At 42.9% G+C, this 26,645-nt stretch overlaps 1 protein-coding gene across 8 annotated transcripts; it reads left to right on the top strand.

Annotated features, from left to right (window-relative positions):
* The first annotated feature begins 1,400 nt into the window (after positions 1–1,400).
* Positions 1,401–26,645, top strand: phactr4a (phosphatase and actin regulator 4a). 8 transcript variants are annotated; one of them, XM_046843858.1, is made up of 16 exons: positions 1,401–1,514; positions 1,613–1,700; positions 9,194–9,233; positions 16,880–17,035; positions 17,429–17,509; positions 17,605–18,378; positions 18,730–19,266; positions 20,437–20,556; positions 21,218–21,695; positions 21,983–22,215; positions 22,767–22,923; positions 23,061–23,116; positions 23,639–23,700; positions 23,775–23,912; positions 24,244–24,320; positions 24,773–26,645. In XM_046843858.1, the coding sequence occupies exons 3-16, from the start codon at positions 9,221–9,223 to the stop codon at positions 24,786–24,788; spliced, it is 2,898 nt and encodes a 965-aa protein (XP_046699814.1). In that variant the 5' UTR covers positions 1,401–1,514; positions 1,613–1,700; positions 9,194–9,220; the 3' UTR covers positions 24,789–26,645. The 8 variants fall into 8 exon arrangements, with proteins under 8 accessions (XP_046699814.1, XP_046699811.1, XP_046699815.1 ...); XM_046843855.1 differs by lacking the exons at positions 1,401–1,514; positions 1,613–1,700 and adding an exon at positions 2,571–3,048; XM_046843859.1 differs by lacking the exons at positions 1,401–1,514; positions 1,613–1,700 and adding an exon at positions 3,167–3,614.

Genomic DNA, 26,645 nt, shown 5'->3' with positions numbered 1-26,645 from the left:
ACACCAGGTGATCTGCCACACCAGGAGATCTGCCACACCAGGTGATCTGCCACACACCAGGTGATCTGCCACACACCAGGTGATCTGCCACACACCAGGTGATCTGCCACACACCAGGTGATCTGCCACACACCCGGAGATCTGCCACACACCAGGTGATCTGCTACACACCAGGTGATCTGCCACACACCAGGTGATCTGCCACACACCAGGTGATCTGCTACACACCAGGAGATCTGCCACACACCAGGAGATCTGCACACCAGGTGATCTACTACACATCAGGTGATCTGCCACACACCAGGTGATCTGCCACACCAGGTGATCTGCCACAAACCAGGAGATCTGCCACACAGGTGATCTGCCACACACCAGGTGATCTGCCACACACCGGAGATCTGCCACACCAGGTGATCTGCTACACCAGGTGATCTGCCACACACCAGGTGATCTGCCACACACCAGGTGATCTGCCACACACCAGGTGATCTGCCACACACCAGGAGATCTGCCACACACCAGGTGATCTGCCACACCAGGTGATCTGCCACACACCAGGTGATCTGCTACACACCAGGTGATCTGCCACACCAGGAGATCTGCCACACCAGGTGATCTACACACCAGGTGATCTGCTACACACCAGGTGATCTGCCACACACCGGAGATCTGCTACACACCAGGTGATCTGCACACACCAGGTGATCTGCCACACCAGGTGATCTGCCACACCAGGTGATCTGCCACACACCAGGAGATCTGCCACACCAGGAGATCTGCACACCAGGTGATCTACTACACATCAGGTGATCTGCCACACACCAGGTGATCTGCTACACACCAGGTGATCTGCTATCAGTGTTTGACAGTAAAGAAGTAAATGTCATTTATTTCTGTTCTGTAGATTTTTCGCGTTTCTGTACTTTTACTTTATTACATTTAAAATATTTTATTTTTTACTCAACTACATTTTGTGAAATCAGTCGTTCAATCCACAGATCAGGGTTTTAAACAACATACAGTTCAGCATCAGTTCAACATCAGCAGAACATTTACAGAGGAATAAATGATGAAGAAACTCCAGACCTGAACTCACCACCACACACGTGACCTCATTTACACTGAAGTAGTTAAAAAGAAGGTTTTGTGTTCATGATAATTGTAATAGAAATCAATCAGTGTTTGAGTCTTTAATATCATTCTATTAATAGATCAGTGTGCTGAGAGTCACATTCGAGTCTTTACACAGAAACTGAGGAGATTAAGTAAAGAATCTTGTGATAAAAATGATCACAGGAACATTAGAGTTATAATAAATCACTACTTTGGAAACTTCAGTACATTTAAAGGTAAAAACTTTTGTACTTTTACTCAAGTGACACTTGACACACACACACACACACACACACACACACACACACACACCCTACAGGTGATTTACTCCACAGCAGAGGATGGGATTTAGAAGCGATCTGGCAACCCGCCCGGCGGCCCTGTGTCTGTGAGAGGTGAAGGTAAAGTCTAATTCTTTTTCTGATAAATCTGATTAGCATCTGATGTTCAGCACCAGACTCCATGTGCTCTCAGTTTATCTGTTCTGATCTTCGCACAGATCAGTGCAGTAGGTTTCCTGAGTGGATCCGGAGCCGGAACCGGTCCCCGGTGGATGGAAGCGCCTCCTGACCGCATAGTGTGAGCAGGTGAGTCTGAGAAGATTCTTCTGCTTCCAGAACATCATGATTTCTGTAGTTTCTCCACACCACACCACACCACATCACACCACCGCCCCTCCAGGACACTAACACACGAGTTTTTCACGGAACCTGGAGATCTGACCGCAACCTGTTGCTCAGAGGAGCTTATTTGCTAAGCTACTGTATCGCTAACAGGAACTTCATGTGGAGCTTCACTTCACAGAGACAGAGCTTCAGATCTGCTGTGAGCGGGGTTTCGTGGTGGTGGTGGTGGTGGTGGTGGTGGACACTGAGGTGGGAATCTCACAGTGTGTGGTGTTTAGATCGCTGACTAACAGGAGACCCGAGTGCTGGTGTAGGACAGGTGAAGAGTTAGCTGTTAGCATGTTAGCCTCTTTCTTTCTTTCTTTCTTTCTTTCTTTCTTTCTTTCTTTCTTTCTGTAAGTCGCGTCTTTTCTCCTTTCAACTTTAATATCATATACTACTACTACTACTACTAATAATGATAATAATAATAATAATAATAATAATAATAATAATAATAATAATAGATTCAGGTGTGATGTGGACAGGTGAGGGGACAGAAACACTACACACCGGATATTTACCTCTTTACCCCACTGAGTCACACACAAACACACACACACACACACACACACACACACACACACACACACACACACATAATAATATAATATAGTAATAGTGGTGACACACTGTGTGTGTGTGTGTGTGTGTGTGTGTGTGTGTGTGTGTGTGTGTGTTTCTATAAATAAATGGGTGAGTGGTAATGGTGTAGAGCAGAAGGTGTACCAGATGATGATGTGGTGGTTATATGTTGTGGTGTTGGTGGAACATGAACACGTCTCTGTCAGGTTTGATTCTGTCCCACTGAGAAGCTTCTTTGTGGTAGAATACAGTGCAGTGTGGAACCTCAGGATGTGTGTAATTATAAAGCAGAACCTCTCAGACTGATCTGAATCCACACTGTAATACACCTCCTGTACTGTGGCTGATAAAAGACATGTTCTGGAGGAATATCTGGAAGCTGGAGATCGTGAGATCATGTTGAGACCGTCTGAAGTCTGTTGTTTTTCCCGGTGAGATTGTGATCGAGATTGTAGTTTGGGTTGAAACCAAATCCCTCCTCCCACTCTGCACATTCCTGTACATTCTTCATGTGTGAGCAGCGAGTCAGGACAAGTGGCGCTGCGATGGTGTGATCTGCACTGCTGTAACTGCAGGAACACGGAGCCCAGCCTCTGCTTTTAACACACAGGCTAGAGACATGTCCCACATTCTCCCAGAGTCTGGATAAGGACAGATTTCTACGTGGTGAGAACCTGCAGCGGAGGTAGGCTCGTGTGTGTGTGTGTGTGTGTGTGTGTGTGTGTGTGTGTGTGATAGCTTGTGGAGGAGTTGTGAGTGAGAGACGACTCGGGGACATTCGGTATCTGTGTATCTGCACCGTCTGGCTTATCATGTTTATACCGGTCTGGGCAGGAAGTGGCTGCATTTCCACGCTACATTCCCAGAACCTTGGAATAATTTTCAACAAACAGAAACTCTGCAGAAGAAAAGTTAATGATTACAGAACTCTGTATTCTACAGGATCTGTCGAGACTTCACTGAAGATCCTGTTCAGATGTTTACTACGCTACGATTAAAACAAAACAAACGAATTCGCACGTCTCGCATCGTGTCCTGGGGTGCTTTTACTTTTACAGCCTACACGTTCACTGCCCTCTGGGTTCCACACTTTATACTCCTCAGCAGGTTCCTTCGTGTTTGCGCTGTGCTCCAGGTGTTTGGAGATCGAGTGCAGTAGAAAGCTTTGTTTTGGGCTCCAGTTTGAGGAGACGGAGGAGACGATCAGGCCTTCATGAGCTGCTCTTTTCCACATTCTTCAAGTAATTGCAGGTGAATTCACACATTAACGACTGCTGTATAAATTCAAGCAGTAATAAATATGTAGTCACATGAGCAGTACTTGTGATTGATCATCATCATCATCATCATCATCATCATCATGCTCAAATCTTTACTGTCGCTTCAGATCACGTGTGAAGAGTGAGTGAGTGTGTTTCCCGAGCGAGACACTCCCTGAGTCGTTATTACCCTGGGTGCGTTCTCGCTCGTAGGGAATTTTAGCACTTCAGAATATGAAGCGTCTGTGGAGAGCGAGGTCTTCTGGAGCGTTTATATCACAGGAACGTTTTAGATCATACCTACAACAACATGGTTCAGTTGTGCAGAAACGTAACACCTTGTACATCAGGAGCAGATTCCTGCAACATGGTGTTGGGATGCTTTTCTGCTCATCACAGACGTAAGGAGTGTTAGGTTAGATCTTCAATCTTCTGGCCTTCTACCCTGACCTGACCTTTCATCAGCGCTCACACGAGTCTGTTCCGTGTGTAAATCTGAAATCAGCAGTTTCTGGATACTCAAACCAGCCCACGTGGTGTCAGCTGGTGACATCACACCACGCTTAGTCACAGAGATGACATTTTTCTCCAGTCCTGTGTTTTCTGAAGCTCTTGAGCTTTATCTGCAAACAATCTGCACAGCATTACGACTTCTATACACACTACGTCCTGCCTCCAAACTCACCACCAAGATGGTGCAGAGATGTTCCCCTACACCAGTTTGCAGGATCCGGAGAATTTATTACATCATCCTAAAACGTTCTGCTCGGATCAGGAGACAGAGAGATGCAGCTTTGTTTTCACAACATGTGACCATGTGAACACTACAAACATCCAAACATCTGCCAAAGCTTTCAGAGTCTCGCTCGGTGGTTGTGCGAGGAAGTGGAAGAAGACCTCAGGTGAACTCCCTAAGAGCTTCAGGTAAAGCTGCAGACTGGAAGCAAACGGAGTTTCTGGAAAAAAACAACACGGTCACATGTTACAGAAACGTGAAGCATTTTATATGCAGCAAAAAAACCGCTCGGTGAGACTTCCATCAGGAGAGAGATGACCTGGATCACCTTCTCTGCATCATCAGCATCGTGTTTATGAGCAACACGACAAAAGGTTCCCTGAAGAACCCGTATCAGACAGAAGAGATGGTGTGCTGGTGTTCTCTCCTTCCCTGTTAGGACTCTGTATGGCCAAAACTATTAGGACGGTCGACTTTTGCAGCCATATGTGGTTCTTCTCCACCCTCTGGTAACGGTTTGGAGAAAAACCGCATGTGTGTCCCAATACTTTTGGCCACACCATGTAGCTAAACGGGGACGAGATTTTATCTGAGATCCTCAAACCCAAAGTGTTTAATCCTCAGCTGTAAAACACCAGGATTGCTTTGAGGACCTTGAATTTAGTTCTCCTGCTTCTTCACGTCTCGTCTCTGATGGCCATTTAATCAGTTCTTCTGCCGTTTGTAAGCGGTTTTCACTTCAGTCTCAGTAGAGATTTTGTTTGTTGAAGGAACAAACCCATGAAGCTCTCGTGTTTCATGAGATAAACGCTGCTACTGCACTCGGGTTATGAGCAAATCTGCTGCTTTGTTGCAGGTCCTGTGTACTTTCACCTGAGCTACGGTATGTAAATACTCCACAGCAGGCTCAGGTCACTGCACCAAACCTGTCGATCCTGCTCCGCACACACACACACACACACACACACACACACACTCCATCTCTGTGTCCTGCTCTCTGTGTGTTGTTGTGTAATCAGGGTTACAGAGTGTGTAATCTGCAGCACACAGGGAACGTCCTCAACAAGTTTTATACACATCATTACAGTCCAGTGTATGCGGGGGTGTGCGTGCGTGTGTGCGTGCGTGTGTGTGTGCATGTTTGTGCATGTGTGTGTGTGTGTGTGTGTGTGTGTGTGTGTGTGTGCGTGCGTGTGTCGCTCTGCCTGCAGGGTGGAACACAAGTGCATTGTGGGAACTTTACTTATTACACAAGATTACACAGGAGTGTGTGTATCTGCAGGTTTTTTGTGCAGATGTAGCACTATTGCTAGTGTGTGTGTGTGTGTGTGTGTGTGTGTGTGTGTGTGTGTGTGTGTGTTAGTCATCAATATAAATTTTCTGATCATTCTTCATGAGTTCCTTCAGTTTACTCTGAGCATTTCAACTGCTCAAATAAATATCTTCTACACATGTAAGCGCTTTCCAGCAGGACTGTTTCAAGATCAATCTTTTCACTCTGAGGGCATCTGAGGAACTTTTACAGGTTATTACAAACATTGGCAGGTTCTCAGGAAGTCAACACGACACAATAATTGTGGGGAGTGTAAACTTTTGGACAGGATGATCTGTGTACATTCTTATTATTTGACCTTCTGGGAAATATTTAAATGCTGTGCTGTCTCTGGAAGGCAATGCTAAATAAAAACAGTAAGTTTACAGATCCAAGGAACTGAAGAAACAAGGAACTGAAGAACCAGGGAACAGGAGAAACAAGGAACTGGAGAACCAGGGAACAGGAGAAACAAGGAACTGGAGAACCAGGGAACAGGAGAAACAAGGAACTGGAGAACCAGGGACCTGAAGAAACAAGGAACTGGATAACCAGGGAACAGGAGAAACAAGGAACTGGAGAACCAGGGAACTGAAGAAACAAGGAACTGGAGAACCAGGGAACTGAAGAAACAAGGAACTGGAGAAACAAGGAACTAGAGAACCAGGGAACAGGAGAAACAAGGAACTGAGAAGCAAGGAACTGGAGAAACAAGGAACTGGATAACCAGGAACAGGAGAAACAAGGAAGAGGGGAACTGGGAAAATTTGAAAACTTGGTAGCAGGAGGAACAAGCAACAGGTAAACAGGAGAACCAAGGAACAGGAGAACTAGGGGACAGAAGAGGTCAGGAACATGGGACTGGGGGTAGAACTTTATTTGGAATGAGTGTCACGTTTATTTTGGTATCAGGTTTCAAAACTGCATTCCAAAGTTCAGCTTAATTACTGTGCCCATCTGAGCCCAGGACACACACTGTGTCTCTACTGTGTGAGTGAGTCATGGACAAAGTTCTCAGGGTGTGGCACAGTGCTATTCACACACTGCTTTCAAACTGAAGATCTCAGGAACCTGTACATATCTAACCATAAAGGGGGTTCAGTTCCTCTTCACAGCTGTTCATCTTCACATTTTTAACTTTATTAGATCTCAAATCAGGAATGATGAGACATTAGGAACCGAATTAGCAGTAATAATAGTGTATAAGTGGTGTTTATGGAAGTATTAGTTGTTAGTATTAGTAGTAATAGTTGTGTTAGTAATAATAGTTGTGTTGGTATTAGTAGTAATAGTTGTGTTAGTATTAGTAGTAATAGTTGGGTTAGTAGTAATAGTTGTGTTGGTATTAGTAGTAATAGTTGTGTTAGTATTAGTGGTAATAGTTGTGTTAGTATTAGTAGTAATAGTTGTTAGTAGTAGTAGTAGTAGTAATAGTTGTGTTAGTATTAGCAGTAATAGCTGTGTTAGTAGTAGTAATAGCTTGTGTTAGCATTAGCAGTAATAGTTGTTAGTATTAGTAGTAATAGCTGTGTTGGTATTAGTGGTAATAGTTGTGTTGGTATTAGCAGTAATAATAGTGTATAAGTGGTGTTTATGGAAGTATTAGTTGTGTTAGTGTTAGTAGTAATAGCTGTGTTAGTAGCAATAGTTGTGTTAGTATTAGTAGTAATAGTTGTGTTAGTAGTAATAGTTGTGTTAGTATTAGTAGTAATAGTTGTGTTGGTATTAGTAGTAATAGTTGTGTTAGTAGTAATAGTTGTTAGTAGTAATAGTTGTGTGAGTAGTAATAGTTGTGTTAGTATCAGTAGTAATAGTTAGTGTTAGTAGTAATAGTTGTGTTAGTATTAGTAGTAATAGTTGTGTTAGTAGTAATAGTTGTGTTAGTATTAGTAGTAATAGTTGTGTTAGTATTAGTAGTAATAGTTGTGTTAGTAGTAATAGTTGTTAGTAGTAGTAATAGTGTGTTAGTAGTAATAGTTATTGTTAGTATTAGTAATAGTTGTGTTAATATTAGTAGTAATAGTTGTTATTAGTATTAGTAGTAATGGTTATTGTTAGTATTAGCAGTAATAGTTGTTAGTGTTAGTGGTAATAGTTGTGTTATTAGTAGTAATAGTTATTGTTAGTATTAGTAATAGTTGTTATTAGTATTAGTAATAGTTGTTAGTATTAGTAGTAATAGTTGTGTTAGTATTAGTAGTAATAGTTGTGTTAGTATTAGTAGTAATAGTTGTTAGTAGTAATAGTTGTGTTGGTATTAGTAGTAATAGTTGTTAGTATTAGTGGTAATAGTTGTGTTAGTAGTAGTAATAGTTGTGTTAGTAGTAGTAATAGTTGTGTTAGTATTAGTAGTAATAATTGTGTTGGTATTAGTAGTAATAGTTGTGTTGGTATTAGTAGTAATAGTTGTGTTGGTATTAGTAGTAATAGTTGTGTTATTAGTAGTAATAGTTATTAGTAGTAATAGTTGTTAGTGTTAGTAGTAATAGTTGTGTTAGTATCAGTAGTAATAGTTGTGTTAGTATTAGTGGTAATAGTTGTTAGTATTAGTGGTAATAGTTGTGTTAGTATTAATAGTTGTGTTGGTATTAGTAGTAATAGTTGTGTTAGTATTAGTAGTAATAGTTGTGTTGGTAGTAATAGTTGTGTTAGTAGTAATAGTTGTGTTGGTATTAGTAGTAATAGTTGTGTTAGTAGTAATAGTTGTGTTAGTATTAGTAGTAATAGTTGTTAGTAGTAATAGTTGTTAGTAGTAATAGTTGTTAGTATTAGTGGTAATAGTTGTGTTAGTATTAATAGTTGTGTTAATATTAGTAGTAATAGTTGTGTTGGTATTAGTAGTAATAGTTGTGTTAGTAGTAATAGTTGTTAGTAGTAATAGTTGTTAGTATTAGTGGTAATAGTTGTGTTAGTATTAATAGTTGTGTTAATATTAGTAGTAATGGTTGTGTTGGTATTAGTAGTAACAGCTGTGTTAGTATTAGCAGTAATAGTTGTGTTGGTAGTAATGGTTGTTAGTATTAGTAGTAGTAATAGCTGTGTTAGTAGTAATAGTTGTGTTGGTATTAGTAGTAATAGTTGTGTTAGTAATAGTTGTGTTAGTGTTAGTAGTAATAGTTGTGTTAGTAGTAATAGTTGTGTTGATATTATTAGTAAAAGTTGTGTTAGTATTAGTAGTAATAGTTGTTAGTAGTAATAGTTGTGTTAATATTAGTAGTAATAGGTGTTAGTATTAGTAGTAGTAGTTGTGTTAGTATTAGTAGTAATAGTTGTGTTAGTAGTATTAGTAGTAATAGTTGTGTTAGTAGTAATAGTTGTGTTGGTATTAGTAGTAATAGTTGTGTTAGTAGTAATAGTTGTGTTGGTATTAGTAGTAATAGTTGTGTTGTTTGTGTTATAAAAGTTGTGGTATTTTGTTGAGAATTATTATTGCAGTGTTTTTTCAGGACTGTAAATTTGAATGTACTGAAATAAAATATTTATAATATGAATGAAAACTCCAGTAATTCCCTCTGTTTTCCAGGTCTTGAGGAGCTGCTGTGAACGTGGAATGGAAAAGCGAGGTAGGAGCTCTGCTTCTTCTTTTCTAGTTATTACTCAATCCTCAGACCAGGAGCAGTGAAACGCTCAGATCTTTTCTTCCTCACAGCGAGTCATCAGAGTGAAACCTACAGTCATTACTGACTTCATCCAAATGTAAACACGTGTACGAGATTCCGCGTGTCATTGGCTGAGCTGGTCATGTGACTCCAACGTCTGTCCAGTAGGCGATATCCGATTTCACGTCACACAGAATACACACACCTTCAGGTGTGCCATCCTCTGGTCTTTGTACTTTGTACTTTGTGTGTGTGTGTGTGTGTGTGTGAGACACACATCTGGGAGTGAAGACTGTATGGATGAAGAGATTCACACTGTAGCTGAGGGAGTTCTCTCAGGTAGGAGCTCAGGGTGGAAATGCTGAGTGTGTTTGTGGAAAGTCTTTTATTCAGTGAGTGTGTGTGTGTGTGTGTGTGTGTGTGTGTGTGTGTGTGTGTGTGTGTGTGTTTTCCGCTCCCAGGTCACATGACTCGAGTCTTTTCACGCCTGAGTGCTTGTATTTCAGTGCACCTGATTAATGCAGCTGAGAGTCACAGCAGTGATGTGCTGTAGTTTAGAGCAGAGAGGAACGTTCTCCTTTTTTCAGTGTGTTTCTCATGAACTTAATGGAGAAATGGGACAGAATTAAAGCAGGATGGAGATCTTTAGGTTTCAGAGACGGCCTGATAAAACTGTTCATTTCTACCCTTCTGTTTGAACTTTTTCCTGCTTAAAGGACAGCAGTGTTTATGGTTTATCTGTTTTATTATTAGTAGTAGTGATGTCACTTTACCATTTCTCTTGATTAAAGCTGAAATCGAGTTGATACCCGTCAAGTATTTTTTCTTGAAGAATACTAAGCTTTGAAAGATATAGTGTGCTGACACAGGCACAGTTAGAGTTTGATCTGTTTTATCACTCAATCAAACTCTTTTTCCAAAAATCACTGATGTTCTAAAAGCTGAATGTAATACACCCCCCACACACACACACACACACACACACACACACACACACAGCTCTCTGTACATCTGTACACATTCCTTTTTCCTATTCACTTCTTCAGTGGTTTTTATCTGACATCCAAACTCCAATTACGATTCTGATTCTGAGCATGTGTTTGGATCAGTGGCATCTCAAACAATAATAATAATGATGATAATAATAATAATATATTGTTCATATATGTCACGAAACACCAGACGGTGGAAACCGGGAGTAAAACAAGGTGTAGTTTATTTATCTTGAAGAGACAAACAGAGGAAATTCAGAAACTGGAGTGCAGAAAAAGAATAAAGTTCACGAGAAGCGTAATGAGGAGCACAGGATCTGTAGGGAGTCCAGATGATCTGGGGGATACAGTAGATCAGACGGAAAGTGAAGGGGAAGAGAGATCTTTTAAAGGGGAAGGATGAAGGGGAAACAGGTGCAGGTGATTAATAGGAGGGAGAGGATGAGCGAGAGTGTTGTGCGTTCGAGGGGCATGGCTGGTGGTTCTCTGACATTATATAATAAATCTGTATCAATAATACAGTAGTAATTATAGTAGTTTTGGTGGTGGTGGTAGTTGCAACAGTAGTAATATTTGGAGTATTTGTTCTAGTAGCTCATGAGTTAAAATCCCAGCAAGCTGCCACTTGTGGGCCCTTGAGGCAGGCCCCTAACCATCAGTTGCTCATTTGTAATCTGCTTTGGATAAGAGCATCTGTCTAATGGTGTAAACTAGAGGTCGCCTGATGGATTGCATTTTAACGATAATCGATTAATCACCTGATAGTTCTTTTTAAATGGATACTGGATAAAAAACGAACACTTCATGAAAATAGAACTGAATTCTATTTTTTTTTTTATTTAAAAAAATTACTGGCTCATGAAAATGTGCTAAATGAAATAAATATGAGTATATTAATCATATTGATAAATATTAAGGAAAATAAGAACTTTATTCAAACTGAAACAAAAAGTAACACTTCAAATAAATTAAAAACAGTTACATCCAAAATTAATAAAAAAAGACGTCAGATAAACAGCATGTGTTACCAGTGATTCACCTCTAGAGGCCGCTCTTATACTGTATAACTCAACCAGGAAAACTATCGGAAAGATTTTTGCGATTGCTGATCAGCCTCTAATGTAAATGGAGTAATGGAGGTTATGGTAGTATTTGTACTATTTATAGTAGTAACAGAAGTAATAATAGTCTTAGTAATTTACCATAATAATGAAGTTCCTAAAATGTTTGCATTTAGAGCAGGTTTTGTACAGTGGAGTTTAAGTTAAAGGTTTTAGACGCAGGAATGTGAATTCTGTAGTACTGTAATAATCCACTTTACTGATCCTAAAAACTCGTTCTAAAACTTACCACTAGGTGGATTCTTACACTACACTGTTTACTGTGTGTGTGTGTGTGTGTGTGTGTTACTAGAAGTAATTGACAGATCAGAGCAGTGAATAGTGGATTGTGATTGGCTGGAAGTTTTGTTGAGCACACAGTTAGCTTGTGTTTGTCAGTTGAATCTAAACGAATGCACTGCTAATGACCTCACTGAGCTCCATGAAGGAGTTCTGCATGTGGTTTAGGGGTTAGCTGTATGTGTGTGTGTGTGTGTGTGTGTGTGTGTGTGTGTGTGTGTGTGTACACAGTGCTGTCTCCAGCTGGCACATGATACAGAGCATGCCGCTTCTCTCTCTCTCTCTCTCTCCATATACACGCCATTACACTGATCTTTAGAATCAAATCAGAACTGTTCCATTTTTCCACAAAACCTTGTTTATGGACCTTGGAGATGATTATATGAGGAACGTCGAGCTGATGAGATTATCAGGATCCTGATCAGTTCAGATGATGGTGTGTGTAATAACATCATTATTCTACATTTGAATAAATCAGAGTGTGCGTGTGCGTGTGTGTCTATGTGTGTGTGTGTGTGTGTGTGTGTGTGTGTGTGTACAGAGGGCAATCACATTTTGTGTGTGTGTGTGTGTATAGAGAGCAATCACATTGTGTGTGTGTGTGTGTGTGTGTGTGTGTGTGTGTGTGTGTGTGTGTGTGTGTGTGTGTGTGTGTGTGTGTGTGTGTGTGTGTGTATACAGAAAGCGATCACATGATTTGGACACACACATATGTAAGAAAACACCGTCTATGCACTGAGATATATTTTATTTGCTGATTAGACGTTTGTGGATTAGACGTCCGATCTCGCGGTCTAAACCATTTGCACAAAGGGTCACAGGGGAGGCGTGTTCCTCACCCACCTGCCGTGCGCCATGCCTCATGCTGTAATCAGATGCTCCACTGATGTCACTTCCTGCCACCTGCACGTTCCACCTCAGCCGCAGTTCATCTTGCAGCGAGTTCTTGGGTTTCCTCGTCCATGCAGCGCGTCATGTGACGTCTCGAGGGTCTCTCACGGCCCTTCTGGCGAGTACGTGGCCGTGGCTGTTAGGAACTCGGGGAAGGGTAAAGTCTCACCGGGGAATGACAGGCATCCGAGTCTGCTGGAATACCTCAGGCTTGTGGAGTAACTCATTTACCAAGTCAGAGGTGCTGTGAGGGAGGGACCAGAGAGAGAGTGTGTGTGTGTGTGTGTGTGTGTGTGTGTGTGTGTGAAGGCGGGACAGAGAAGGAGACGCACTGAGGACAGGCGAGCGAGCAAAGCAGGGTTGTGTTACACTTTAGCTTCGTTCGCTGACATACAGGAAACGAGAGAGAGAGAGAGAGAGAGCGAGAGGAGAAGCAGGACGCCGTGTTTTTCTCTCCCTGACTCGGCCTGAGAGCATGGGCCAGGGAGATAGTGCTCAGGCTCACACACAGCACTTCACTCCGAACCCAGGTGAGCGCACACACACACACACACACACACAGACTGAATAGCTCACTGACACTGTGGAATGCAGCACAGAATGTAGTATTTGTGTTTTCTCTTCTCTGTGCATCTGTATTCCTGCAGCGTATTCCGTCTTCAGACTCTCACACGGCCCTTATCTTATTATTATTATTATTATTATTATTATTATTATTATTATAAAGGTTACGTCCTTGTCCTTCTGTCACGTGTAGAACAGTGATAAATGATTAACGTTTACTTTAATGAATGAGTGTGATGAAATAAATATAAATATATATGAAGGTGAATATTGAGTAGCTCAGCCTGCGTTTGGTAAAGAATATAGTCAATATTGTTCCAGGGTGTTGGCTGGAGTTATTTAGATCCAGTAGAAGTAGATGTAGTTGTAGATGACTCTGAGCTCCTTCACTCTTTACTTCACACTTTGCCTATATGAAAACCAGAGAGGAGATATGGGAAGTGTGTGGTTTGGTCATAACCAGTCCTACCTTCTCACGACACAAACTCCGAATCCTCCTGCTGAGTTCGGTGTATTTCAGCGTCCAGTCTGAGATTCGTGATTTACATCACACCAGTTTTTCTCTTTAAATAAAAGATCATTACGATCTGATCTGAAGCAGCTGTGATGTGCTTCATTTTCACACTCAAAGGATCAAAGGATTTTTTGGGGTTAATTTTAATGCTAAATATTGATACTTTTTTGAATATATAAATGAATGTAATTTAGAAATATACAAATAATAAACACATGATTTATCACATACGTATTAATTCATTGTTTGAGTAAAGCCGTCTTTTATCATTTATTATTACAGATTCAGAATCTCAAAGTCACATCATTTATACACAAACTACTTTATAGCAAAAAATATTTCCAAATGTAATTTAATTAAACAATATCCACAAATATAAATAAATTCAGTGTGTAATAACTGAACCCCTGAGCTAATAAAACCTACCACACACACACACACACACACACACACACACACACACACACACACACATCATGATAGTGTACTGAGATAAAAAGTAGATAAAAGTGCTATAAATTCTGTACCGTGTTCGTTCTGTTCCGAACGCCGAAACAACAACCAGAGTCACGCTGTTATCAACAATAAATCAACGCTTTCTGACCAATCAGGAGAGAGATTTTAACAGCACTGTGGTATGAATGTAATTTAGATATTTTATGGTCTCTCTGTAAATCAGCTTCAGGAGTGTGGACGTGCCACAGATGAAACGTTCTGATCGCCTCTAAAGATATAAAGAAATCCTTTTAATACAACTTTCCATTATTGTAAAAAAAAGACGTGTACAAACGTGATATTTGGATTTAACACTGTTAGTAGTTGAGGATTCGTTCAGCAAACCTTCTGATTACGCTCTTTAACACGTCACACTAATTTATATGTATTTATATCTTTATGTGGACGCTGATCTTTTTTATATTCTCACTGAATGTGAGCAGAAAAATGAAATAAACGTCCTCTAGACTTTAATCAGTCATCCACAAGTCTCGTATTCAGATCCGTATGTAGCTTCTGTTGGAGATCTGGTCTGATGTGCTATGCTGGAACCCCATTGGGGAAGAGGTATCTCCAGAAGGTCATGAGTTCAAATCCAACACACCACTAAGATGCTGGGATTTTTAACCCTCACAACTGCTCAGCTGTGTGAATGAGATAACTGTAAGTGTCTCTGGATAAAAGCATCTGATGGAAATGTATTTGGGAGGAAACTTATGGAGGAGATGAAGACCATCACTTACCTACACATTATACACCTGACTTTTAACTTTAAGCCACGCCTCCTTTCTTAGACCATGTGATCTTGTGTGGGATTGTGGGTATGTGTGCAGTGGCCTTACTTTGATGTGTGTGTGTGTGTGTGTGTGTGTGTGTGTGTGTGTGTGTGTGTGTGTGTGCTTGTGCGTGAGTGTGTGTGTGTTCCAGCAGCATGTGTGTCTTTCCTCACTTCATTACAGATCTCTGAATGTGCTCTTCTGCATGTGCACTGATACTCATCTGGTCACATGACCACCACACACACACACACACACACACACACACACACACACACACACACACACACACACACACACACACACACACACTCCTGTAATGGTGCTATGGAAACGCAAGCTGCACTTTCATCTCTGACATCACGACCTCCTTTATTCCCACACACACATGTGCACAGCTGTTATTGTAGCTCGCAACACTGCACCTCTTTCCCATAATGCCCTGGGCTTCAGTCCACCTGCCCTCTAATCCACTACACTTTTATTAACGAGCGAGTTTCAATAACGCAGTACTGCATGACTGATCCATCTAAAAGGAAAAGGTGTGTCACGGAGAGTAGAGTCTGTTGAAGGCTCCATGCAGCTGTCTCATGATCTTCAGTAGAAAAGAGCTCTCAGTTTGTGTGCGTGTTTCACTACTCCTGAAGCTCCATCACACACACACACACACACACCTTGCTGGAGCGGTTGTACAAGACTTGCCTTATCTTGCGTCTCAGACCAGTTTGGCTTCTCTCTCACACTCCTCACGTTTTTTTTTTCTACAGTATTGATTTATTTGAAGGAAACTCCTGTGGCAGAGCTTCCACTCCAACACACCACATCACCAGTTCCTCCCATATCCCACACACCTCACACGGCATGAAGAAGGAAAACTAAAACCTTTCCCACTCAGAACCTTCATCAACCTTCATTTTCAAGCCGTGCTCCTCATCTCCTCATCTCCCTGAGATGAACATCTCCTGTAGAACCCTGATTTCCTCCAGCCACCTTCAGTTCCATGGTGGTCAACAAACTTTCTTTTTAGTCATCTTTTTAAACTCCAGGCACAGACCTTCACCTCCACCTTAAGATCACCTTCAGGATCTCATGATCTCCGGATAACAGAGAGAAAGCTTCTCTTTGGTGCCACTCAGGAGCTCCGGTATAACGAGTTCTGATCTCAAACATGATTTAAATGGTTAATAAACGAATAAATGGCGAGTGTTTGTATAATAGAGATTTCAGCGCGAATCAGCCGGTGGTAATAAAATAGATTGTTGTGTGCGGTGGATGAGGTTGTAGGAATGTTGTATTATTGTGCAGGAGTGTTGATGGTGAACATGATCTCACTCAATCTAAACGAGAACGAGATGTTATGACTGTAATGTGCTGCTGTTTTTTATTATGGCTTTGTTGGCAGTAAGAGATAGAACTGACCTTTTCCCCGTTACTCCACTCTCACTCTGTGCTGCTGCTCAGATACGTGTCTCAGGACGTCTGAAACTGACGTGACCGCTATCCAGTCACACGTTTTAACAACCTTTTAAATACACATGCAGCTTTTTGTCTGTTTTGTAAAAACCTTCAGTGTGCATTCTGAGCCATCGTTCTCTCAGTCCTCCCTAACTGATAAACCCCTCACCCACAGCAAGTCACGTGTTCTATGAGGTGGCGTGAAAAAGGTTTTAAGACTAGTTTTGTAACACGCCAACAGAAGCAGGCACAAGGCTGCACACACAGTCACAGGGAGCACCAGCCTTCATGAGTCAGTGTGCCAAAAGACATCGTCCTGTCCACATCAGAATAGTGCAGCAGGTGTCTGCTATTCATTGCTATCAATTGTGTGTACAACCTGTGTAGGGTGTACCACGGTAATCGCTCGTACTCATAGGAGACGTGATTAGACTCCAAACACATGGTGATGGTTCTAAAGCACGTTCCACATCAGAATTTGCTCTGCGATAACGTTTCCCCGTCTCACGTTTTTCCTCCCTAGATGATGACGTGGATGAGCAGCAGAACAGCACCATAGGAAATGACAACCCAAACATTAAACAGAAGGGGAAGTTCTCCAACCTGGGGAAGATCTTCAAGCCGTGGAAATGGAGGAAGAAGAAGGAAAGCAGCGAGAAGTTCAAGGAGACGTCAGAAGGTACAGGGTTTTTATCACAGGACAATGATTTTCTGCTCTCTATAACATTCATGTGCCGTCTTAAAGAACACCGAAGGTGTTCGCAAACTTTTGGCTATATAATGTACCAACATCCAGGCCAAAGTTAAACCCAGACCTCAGACTGATGTATGATGGGAACAGCTAAAACACTAGAGTGAAGAAAACAGGGTTTCAGCAGGATCTTAAACATGTCCAGAAATTTTTTATCTGAATTTTAGGCCTTAAAAACTCTTAAATTCTCTGTTTTAGGTCTTAAATTATAAAACAGGTCTTAATTTTCTGCAGCACTTTAGAATGTTTTGTTTGTTAGTTTCTATGGTGTTGTAGTTTATCCCCCTCTATCGCTGTGATTGTTCTCGTGTGTGTTCTCAGTCCTGGAGAGGAAGATTTCGATGAGGAGACCCCGACAGGAGCTAATAGATAAAGGAGTAATAAAGGAAGTCTCTGAGAACGGTACAGCAGACTTTCAGCAGTTTTTCTACTGGAGTAAAATCTGATCTGGTGCGCTGCAGTGATCGTGTTCTGTGTGATGTTTTACTCTGTTACAGAGAGTAATAGTGTGAAAGCTCCGTCTGTGAAGAACGGCCACACGGCCCCCGTCCCCAGGAGCCAGGGGTCAGATGCAGGGTCAGAGGTCAGGAGCAGGTCACACGCAGAGGAGAGGAAGAGTTTACTGGCTCAGGAGCCTGAGCGGCGAAGCCGGATACCGTCAGACGTGTCGCGTAACAGACAGCCTCTGGACGTGGACGCACGTACGCGCATCGACTCGGACAAACAAGAGCGAGACGAGGCCCGGTACCGCAAGGACGAGAGAGAGGAACGAGGGAGGAGAGACGACAGGGATAGACGTGAGGAGCGTGATTCTAGAGGAGACTGGAGAGAAGATCGAGAACGGAGAGACAGGAGAGACGTCCGAGAAAACAAGGAACAAAAGAGGGACGATAGAGAGAGGAGAGAAGACAGGGAAAGGAAAGATGTAAAAGAACGACGAGACGATCACGACCGAAAGGAAGAAACTCTCCGACGAGAGGACAGAGAGAAGAGACCTGAAAACGAGAGGAGGGACGAGCGCGAACGGAAAGTCGACAAGGAGAGAAGAGACGAGAGAGAACGAAAGGATGAACAGGACAGGAGAGAGGACATGGGAAGGAAAGACGTGAGGAAGGTGGAACCTTTAAAGCTGTTACGGCCTCAGTCTGAGATGGACATGAGGAGCAGCGTGTCTGACGTGGGACACAAAAACCGTCCCGTCTCAGAAGTGGACCAGAGGAGCACACTGCCACGATACACACACACTCAGGATGACCCCAGGATGCGCACAGGTGACCATTATATTACTTTATTATTATTATTATTATCACATTATTATTATTATATTACTTCATTATTATTATTATTATTATTATTATCATTATCATTAAGTAATATAATAATAATAATGATAATAATAATTACTATTATATTATTATATTAATACTTTTGCTACAGGAATGTTTTTTTTAATCCACACATTTTTATGTTTAATGTTTATTGTCTGTTTATTATGTTTATTGTATTATAATATTTTTGTCACTAATTGTGTTTGTGTGTGTGTGTGTGTGTGTGTGTGTGTGTGTGTGTGTGTGTGTGTGTGTGTGTGTGTGTGTGTGTCTGTTGCATTTACATTGCTCTAGGCTCTGTGGGTGTGCGCTTCACTCCTGCCCCTGAGCCAAAGGAGCAGCAGCCTCCACCCAAACAGGCCATACTTCCCCCAAAATGGCTGATGTCCTCTACTGAATCTGGTCAGCCCTCATCCTCATCCTCGTCTTCCTCCTCAGTGTCCTCCTCGTCTTCAGCTCCACCAATTGCTAAACCCCCTCCTCGCACCGTCTCTTTATTGGTGGACGACTCGTCACGTCCTGCACCCGTGGTTTCATTAAGAAACAAAGACAACCCACCTGCTGTCCCAGGGCATTCCACTCCTCCATCCCCTGCTCCTGCTCCTGTTCCTGCCCCGGCTCCTGTTCCTGCCCCGGCTCCTGCTTCTGTTCCTGCCCCGGCTCCGGCTCCGGCTCCTGCTCCTGCTCCTGCTCCTGCTCCTGCTCCTGCTCCCGCTCCTGCCCCGGTTCCTGCTGCACCTCCCACCACCTCTGATGCTTTTGTACCTGCTAAAATGCCGCCTGTTCCACCTCCCAAACCCACCAACCGTAACAGTACAGTGACACTGCAAGGTGAGGCATGTCTGCTTTCTGCTTTACCCCTCGGGGGTTTCTCCAAAACTACTGCTCATGCTGTTTCTGGATGGTCCTAAAATGATTGTAAGGAGTTTAGAGGACTTGAGATGATTTATGGTGTACTGTTAATCTAAGATGTTGATTAAAACAGACCTGGTGCACCTGCAGTCTGTAAGCAGGTGTTTCACCACAGCTGGCAGAAAAGCTCCTGATTCCACTCTGATGTTGATCATCAATCCCTCTTATATAACCTGTAGTATGTTCCTGGTGCTCCTGCTGCTCCTCTCTGTAGATGGTCAGACTCCAGGGATAGAATGTATTATTCGGTTGTACATGAGAAGGTTCAATTGATTCTTCAGAACTGGAAATGCCGGCTTCAGACACACAGGATGCATATTTTTGCGAGGAATGCACGAGTGATACACACACACACACACACACACACACACAAACACACAGAGCTAACCATCCACACACAGAACAATGCAGGTGTGTGTCAACAAGGGAGAAAGAACAGGTGTGTAAGATGAAAGTGTGTGTGTGTGTGTGTGTGTGTGTGTGTGTGTGTGTGTGTGTGTGTGTGTGCGCGTGTGTGTGCTTGTGAGGGCAGGTATGGGCTTGTCTCTGCCATGTTTGCGCTGATGAACAACGCATCGCTCTCACAGAGAAAGCACGCAGCTTGTACACAACCGGGTCCATAAGTATTTGGACAGCGACAGTATTTCACGACACTGTGCACCACAAAACTTTCAGCTTCAATTCGAGTGGTTCAATAAAATTATTGCAACAGAATTTCACCAATAATTTTCTCAATTTTCACATAATTGGACAGACTCCTAATTAGAGATGAAAGAATTATTTTTAATACTTTCAGTAGAAGAAACTTTTGATTTGAAGATTTGGTGAGGTTGTGTGGCACAGGCAGGTGGACTCTTCACCTGGTCAGGTGTGAAGGGCTGTCAGTGAGGAGCAGGGGACAGAGGGATCTGCTGATGGTCATTGCCATATGGAAGTGATGGTGTATAGAGGAACTGGGTGAGAAGGCTTCCTAGGGGTGGGAAAGTTGATGGGCCTGAGTGAAACTTTCTAAAAATAAAATATAATGCGTGTCTTTGAGAAATGTGAATCTCCTGTAAGTGAGTATCGTATTGCTTTGATGTATTTTAGCCGTGACATTACCCAGGCACGCTAAAGCTCAGACTCCGCTGTGTTGGACCAGCTGGAGACGGCAGGCTGAACATGGTGCTTCTTCCTCTCTACCTCTCTGTGGTCCCCAGGTTTATCCAGGTGCCCCCGTGCCCTCTGTGTGTTCCCCATGCCAGCTTATGCTCTTATCCAGATCCAGACACGCATGTGTCCTGTTCCAAAATACACAAGAAGTTCTTGCTTTCCTCTCCTGCTAAACTGGTGCATAGTGTCAGATCATCTATGAGTTATCAGAAGGTGTGTACAGGAGAAGTGCCATGAGCTTCTTCTGTATTGGAATAAGACCTGAATGTGTGACTGAACTAACACACTGTGATCATCTACAGCTAAAAACGCTTCTATATTTACACTCGTCAATACACATGACGTGATTCTGACGTGATTCTGTCAGACGTGTGTGGCATGGGATCGTCCTAATCATCGTCCTGCATGAAGCCTGAGAATATGAACGTGATGTTTATTCACTCCTGTGTGTCTGACTCTGAGTAAAGTGTAGACTGTGTAGAAACGTCCTGAACTGCACAAATCATTGCTCTGATGATTCTCATTTGCATAACGGTGACATTGTTCATTATTTTGCTCATTAACTAACAATAGTTAATTATTCCTTAACAAACGATTAACGTCGAAATGCTACACAGACATTTCCTTCTTATTCATCTTTTAACAAACTAATAAATATTTACTGTTTGTACAGTACGATCTCAAAAATACCTTCTTTTCTATTCCTTCCTCCGAGCAGATGCACCCCCTCCTCTGGCAGTCGCTAACCTGGTTCCTTCAAAGCGTTTTCCTCCTGTTCCTCCTGCACGGACGACACCGGTCACTAAACGCCACTCAGCAGACCCCTCGTCCCATCAGGCTGAACCTGCCGGCAGAGGTTCTCCACCCAACCCTCCTCCTTCCCAGTCAGACGATAACAAACACCCCAGCACTACGAGCTCAGTGGTCTCTCCTCCACCGAGCCACATTCCTCCATCTCCACCTGGTGTCACAGTGGATCCTCCGAGCCCCACCACCGAGCCGCCTAGCCAGCCTCCGTCCATCCCTCTGCACATCCTGATCCAGCGTGCCCTCACCAGCCCCGGCCCCATCAACCACAACCCCAACCCCGACGCCAACCAGAGGGCACACTCACTGCTGTTTGAGATGCCTCCAGAGATGCCCGTGGATGCGAGCGGACGATATTCACTGCCCGTCACCATCGAGCCGCTCAGACTGTGAGACATTTTTATGAATATAAACCTGATCAGGGCTGAAGAAATCATATAAGGGACACGCTTTAGTTCAGAAGTTCTGAAAGAACATGCATTAGGATTTCGTGCGCTGCCACAGATGGTTATGGTTATTACCCATGATGCTTCTGGAACACGCTCTTGTGCCGAATGTACAATGTTCATGTCGTGATTAAACAAAAGAATGCATGGCTTCTCAGGATTTCTGTAGTTTACTGAATAATAATAATAATAATAATAATCAGGCATATGAACGTTTTTCTCTTTCTCAGGCCTGAGGATGATGATTTCGACATGGAGGAAGAGCTGCAAAAGCTGCACCCTAAACCACGACAAACCGCCCCCTCGGAGCTGGAGGCCGGGAGCAGGAGGGGGTTAGTGGCAGATCCCATGGTTATGGTGATCTTCGAGGACTCAGACAGTGAGCGCGACGATGAGAACGACTCAGACGGACCCATTCTGTACAGAGACGATGAAGAGGATGATGAAGAGGATGTGCCCATAAGTATGTTTCACACTCAGCAAGTAAACAATATTACACAATTGTTTGGAGTGTTTTATATGTACAGGGTTTATGATGGAGCATGGGGTTGAGAAGATCTCAGATCCTGGGAACTGAACAGAGAGAGTCTGGTGTAGAACTTTACAGAAACAGAACCCTGGTGTTTTCTCATCAGTGCACTTCTACAGGAACACCGTGTTCTCCTGCTCGCTTTAATTTCAGTGTGAACGTGACTCAGCTGCAGGAGGTGATCTGATCATGCCACACACTTTAGGTTGGACAGAGGTGTGGAGCTGCTCAGGGGCCACGTGGTCGCATTATTTAAACCAGTGAATAAAAAGAGATGATAAATTGGGATGAATTTTAATATATTAGTATTATTTATTAAAAGATCGTGTGGTTTTTGAAGTCGGCTCCATGTTTGTTTAATATACCGATAGGTATGAAGCACCTTTAGAAAAGAGATGCCTTCAAGATTAGTTCAAGTCTAGATGATCATTCTGAATGCTGTGAGTATTTAAAAAGCTGTGGAGTGATTGAGATGTTTGCTGCAGCTGGTCTGGCAGGTCGAGTGAAGCGGAAGGACACTCTGGCGCTGAAGCTGGAGAAACAGCAGGAAAAGGAGGAGAAGCAGGAGGAAGAGAACATCACCTGGAGGAACCGTGAGCAATGGGAGGCCATGCGCAACAAGATCGGCTCCACCCTCACACGGTATGTACACTGTGTGTGTGTGTGCGTGTGTGTTTACCTTTCAGAGACAGTCAGCAGCACTGTTCTATAATTGTGAATAATTGAGCATGTGCAGGTGTGTGTGGACACGTTAAAGGTTTGGTCTCATGTCATTTCAGGAGATTAAGTCAGAGACCATCACAGCAAGAACTTGAGCAAAGAAACATTCTGCTAGGTGACTTTCATTCTCACCTCACCCTCACCTTTTTTATTCCCTCACACCAAACTCTTTTTGTGTGTCTCTGTGTGTGTGTGTGTGTGTGTGTGTGTGTGTGTCTCTGTGTGTCTCTGTGTGTGTGTCTCTGTGTGCATGCGCGTGTGTGTGTGTGTGTGTGTGTGTGTGTCTCTGTGTCTCTGTGTGTGTGTCTCTGTGTGTCTCTGTGTGTGTGTGTCTCTGTGTGTGTGTGTCTCTGTGTGTGTCTCTGTGTGTGTGTGTGTGTGTGTGTGTCTGTGTGTGTGTGTGTGTGTGTGTGTGTGTGTGTGTGTCTGTGTGTGTCTGTGTGTGTGTGTGTGTGTGTGTGTGTGTGTCTCTGTGTGTGTGTCTCTGTGTGTGTGTCTCTGTGTGTGTGTCTCTGTGTGTGTGTGTGTGTGTGTGTGTGTGTGTGTCTCTGTGTGTGTGTGTGTGTGTGTGTCTCTGTGTGTGCGTGTGTGTGTGTGTAAACATATATTTCTTTTAAATCATTTCTTCTTGTTTCAGCTAAGAACGAGGCGGACAGACGCGCTGAGCGAAGCGAGATCAAACGCAGACTCACTCGAAAGGTTCGATCTCTTCTCCTCTCTTCTCCACGGTTTTGCTCCAGGATGGAGTATTTATGTGAATCTTGCTCCTGCAGTTGTCCCAGAGGCCCACCGTAGCTGAGCTCCAGGCCAGAAAGATTCTGCGGTTCCATGAGTATGTGGAATGTACACACGCTGAAGACTACGACCGGCGCGCGGACAAACCCTGGACTAAACTCACTCCTGCTGATAAGGTGAACCTTCAGATTCAAGATCTAATACTAATCTGATCCAGATCTAATCCCTAAACCTCAGTCATTCCTCCTGATACAACGAGATTCAAGTAAATATTTATGTTATTTTAAAAAGTACACACCGGTTTCTGTACCTGAAACACCTCCTAGATCCTGCACACAGATAAAGCCAGGAGGAGGAGCTCCCAGCAGAGGAACGTTCAGATATTTCTTCAGTGTTTATCTTGAAGGGAAAGAGGTTTGACTGTAGATCAGGACGTGTTGAGGTGCTGTTGTGAACACCGAGCTGAAGATGAATCTTCTCTTGATGGTTTGTGTGTCTGTTCCTCAGGCTGCCATCAGAAAGGAGCTGAATGAGTTTAAGAGCTCAGAGATGGAGGTCCATGAGGAAAGCAAAATATACACCAGGTAAAGCAGCTTCCAGCACCTCCTACACTGACAATCGGATCTCCAACAAACTTCATCCATAACACTTAATACCCAAAGCTCCAAAAGTATTGGGACACCTGACGTTTCAAGCCATAAACAATATTTGGTTTGAATGTGAACGCTGACTGCACCCCAGGTCTCCTCAGCTTCTCACCTACATCACTACCTGACTATGAATGAGCACAAATCTCTCCAGAGCACATTCCAACATCTAGTGGAACATCTTCTCAGAATAGTGGAGTTTATTATAACAGCTAATGGAGACTAAACGTGGAATGGGACATTTACAAAATAAATACCAGACTTAAAGTCAGGTGTCCAAATATTTCTGACCCATGTGGTGTATTCTTTTAGCTTTAGAAGGATTTTCTTTTATTCATTTGCTTTTGTGGCTTTTTTCAAACTGATCCCTCGACTCCTGTGTGTCTCAGGTTTCATCGTCCGTAATGGACTCTCAGAGGGGGAGGAGGACGTGGAGGACGTGGAGGACGTGGAGGTGAGAAGACTCCGAGGCAGCCGTGGCTTTGAGCTCTACTCCAGAATGATTTGAGTTTGAGAAGGAATGGTGCGCTGTGCCACTCCACCCGGACCTACTGTGCACTTCCACAGGTTCGAGTTCATTTCACGGTGCTTGGACTGAATCCAGCCGGCGTCTGGCGTCTGGTGTGTGGGCGTCTGGTATGTGTGGGATTGGACCTGACTTCATGTGGAGACGAGACCATCCTACAGAACACATACACACCTTTTAATTTATTTACAGTCACGTCAGCACTGTGATCTGAGCTCTTTAGAGAAGGTGACCACGTTCAGCTTTATGTGATGATTCATTTCTACTCGTCCAACATTCAGAAACAGAACTTCATTTTAGATGATTTTATTCCATATTTTTAAGAAGAGTTTCAGCACACGGTTTATAAAACTCTCAGTAACTTTTAGTTTTAATGTTTAACAGTGAAAAACAAATCGAACACCACAGTAGACGTGTAGAAACATCACGACATTTAAACACCAGCCTTTTACTTCAGCTGACCTGAGAACCTGAGAACACCGAAGCTCCTGTCCATCACCAGAACTCTCTTCCAAGCTCAGTGTTCAGATGGAGAAGCTCTGTGGTCCAACACTGGTAATGTTCAGAGACGAGTTTAGACTAACGAGCTGAGTTTTAATTCGATTTCCAGGACGGCACACGCTGATCAGCCATAAGATTTAATCATCTCGTCCACCAGAAGCAGGTAGGAGTGAGAGATACTGTATCAGGCAGAAGGTCCTCATGAAGTTCCACCATTTCATGGTGCTCCCTAATGGCAGTGTCCTCCTGCAAGCGATCTTCAGGAATGGATTGAGGAACATCTCAGTCTGATCCATCATCTGTGGGACGTACTGGACAAACCCCAGTCTGATCCACGAAGGCTCAACTCCACCTCAAAGATTTACAGAATCTGCTGCTAAAGTCTTGGTGTCAGATACCACACACACCTTCAGAGGTCTGCTGGTGGTCCAGAGAACTTCACAGCTTCAGGCTGGTGAATTTCATGTTTTGGCTGATCATGTTCTTACCTGATCTCAGAGATCTATTCTTTTCTCTACAATGTGATTAGTGAATGTATTAGTTCTATGCAGTCTCCTGTGCGTGTGTGTGCGTGTGTGCGTGTGTGTGCGTGCGTGCGTGTGTGCGTGTGTGTGTGTGTGTGTGTGTGTGTGTGTGTGAGAGAGAACAGGAATGACTTTTCCACATGCTGTAATCTTCTGCCTTATAAACACTGGTGCCCATGAAAAACTCGTCACTAGAGAGAATGTTATGTATAATTACATGTACATTTTTATTACACACACACACACACACACACACACACACGAATCTCAGGATTGGTCCGAGTGTATCGTCGTCTCTCAGTGTGCATTGTACTGTTGATCTCAGCATCGTGACTCGTCTCGAAGTCACCTGTTCAAATCTCAACAAAAAAGACAAAATAATGCACAATATATATATATTTTGTACATTTATAGTTTTTGGTCGATTGAATTGTACGACACTGTTTTCACTGCTGTTTAAGACTTTTTTTGTACAGAAACACTGTATATTCTGATCTTTGTGTAATTACGTCTTCTGGATGTTTGAAAACTGATTTAATTCTAATGAACGGTATTAACAGATTACGTACACGGCACGCAGGTAAATCTACAGAATTCAGTGTAAAGTAGAGAAGAATGGAACTGAAATCAACTTTTATTCTAGACTTTTTTATGGTGAATGAAAAGACTGATGAACTTTGTCTTTATACGGTGATTAAAACTTTAATTTCA

This window comes from Silurus meridionalis, chromosome 29 (assembly GCF_014805685.1).
Source record: "Silurus meridionalis isolate SWU-2019-XX chromosome 29, ASM1480568v1, whole genome shotgun sequence".
NCBI lineage: Eukaryota > Metazoa > Chordata > Actinopteri > Siluriformes > Siluridae > Silurus > Silurus meridionalis.
The sequence above is the reverse complement of the archived record's forward strand: the minus strand, read 5'-3'. Positions and strand labels throughout refer to the sequence as shown.

Bases quoted from the DNA above. Each gene is read 5' to 3' on its own strand.
- phactr4a (XM_046843853.1), top strand. From the start codon at position 13,028: ATGGGCCAGGGAGATAGTGCTCAGGCTCACACACAGCACTTCACTCCG. The intron at 17,036-17,428 runs GTACAGGGTTTT...GTGTGTTCTCAG, and splicing joins GTTCAAGGAGACGTCAGAAG to TCCTGGAGAGGAAGATTTCG. The intron at 22,216-22,766 runs GTATGTTTCACA...TGTTTGCTGCAG, and splicing joins TGAAGAGGATGTGCCCATAA to CTGGTCTGGCAGGTCGAGTG.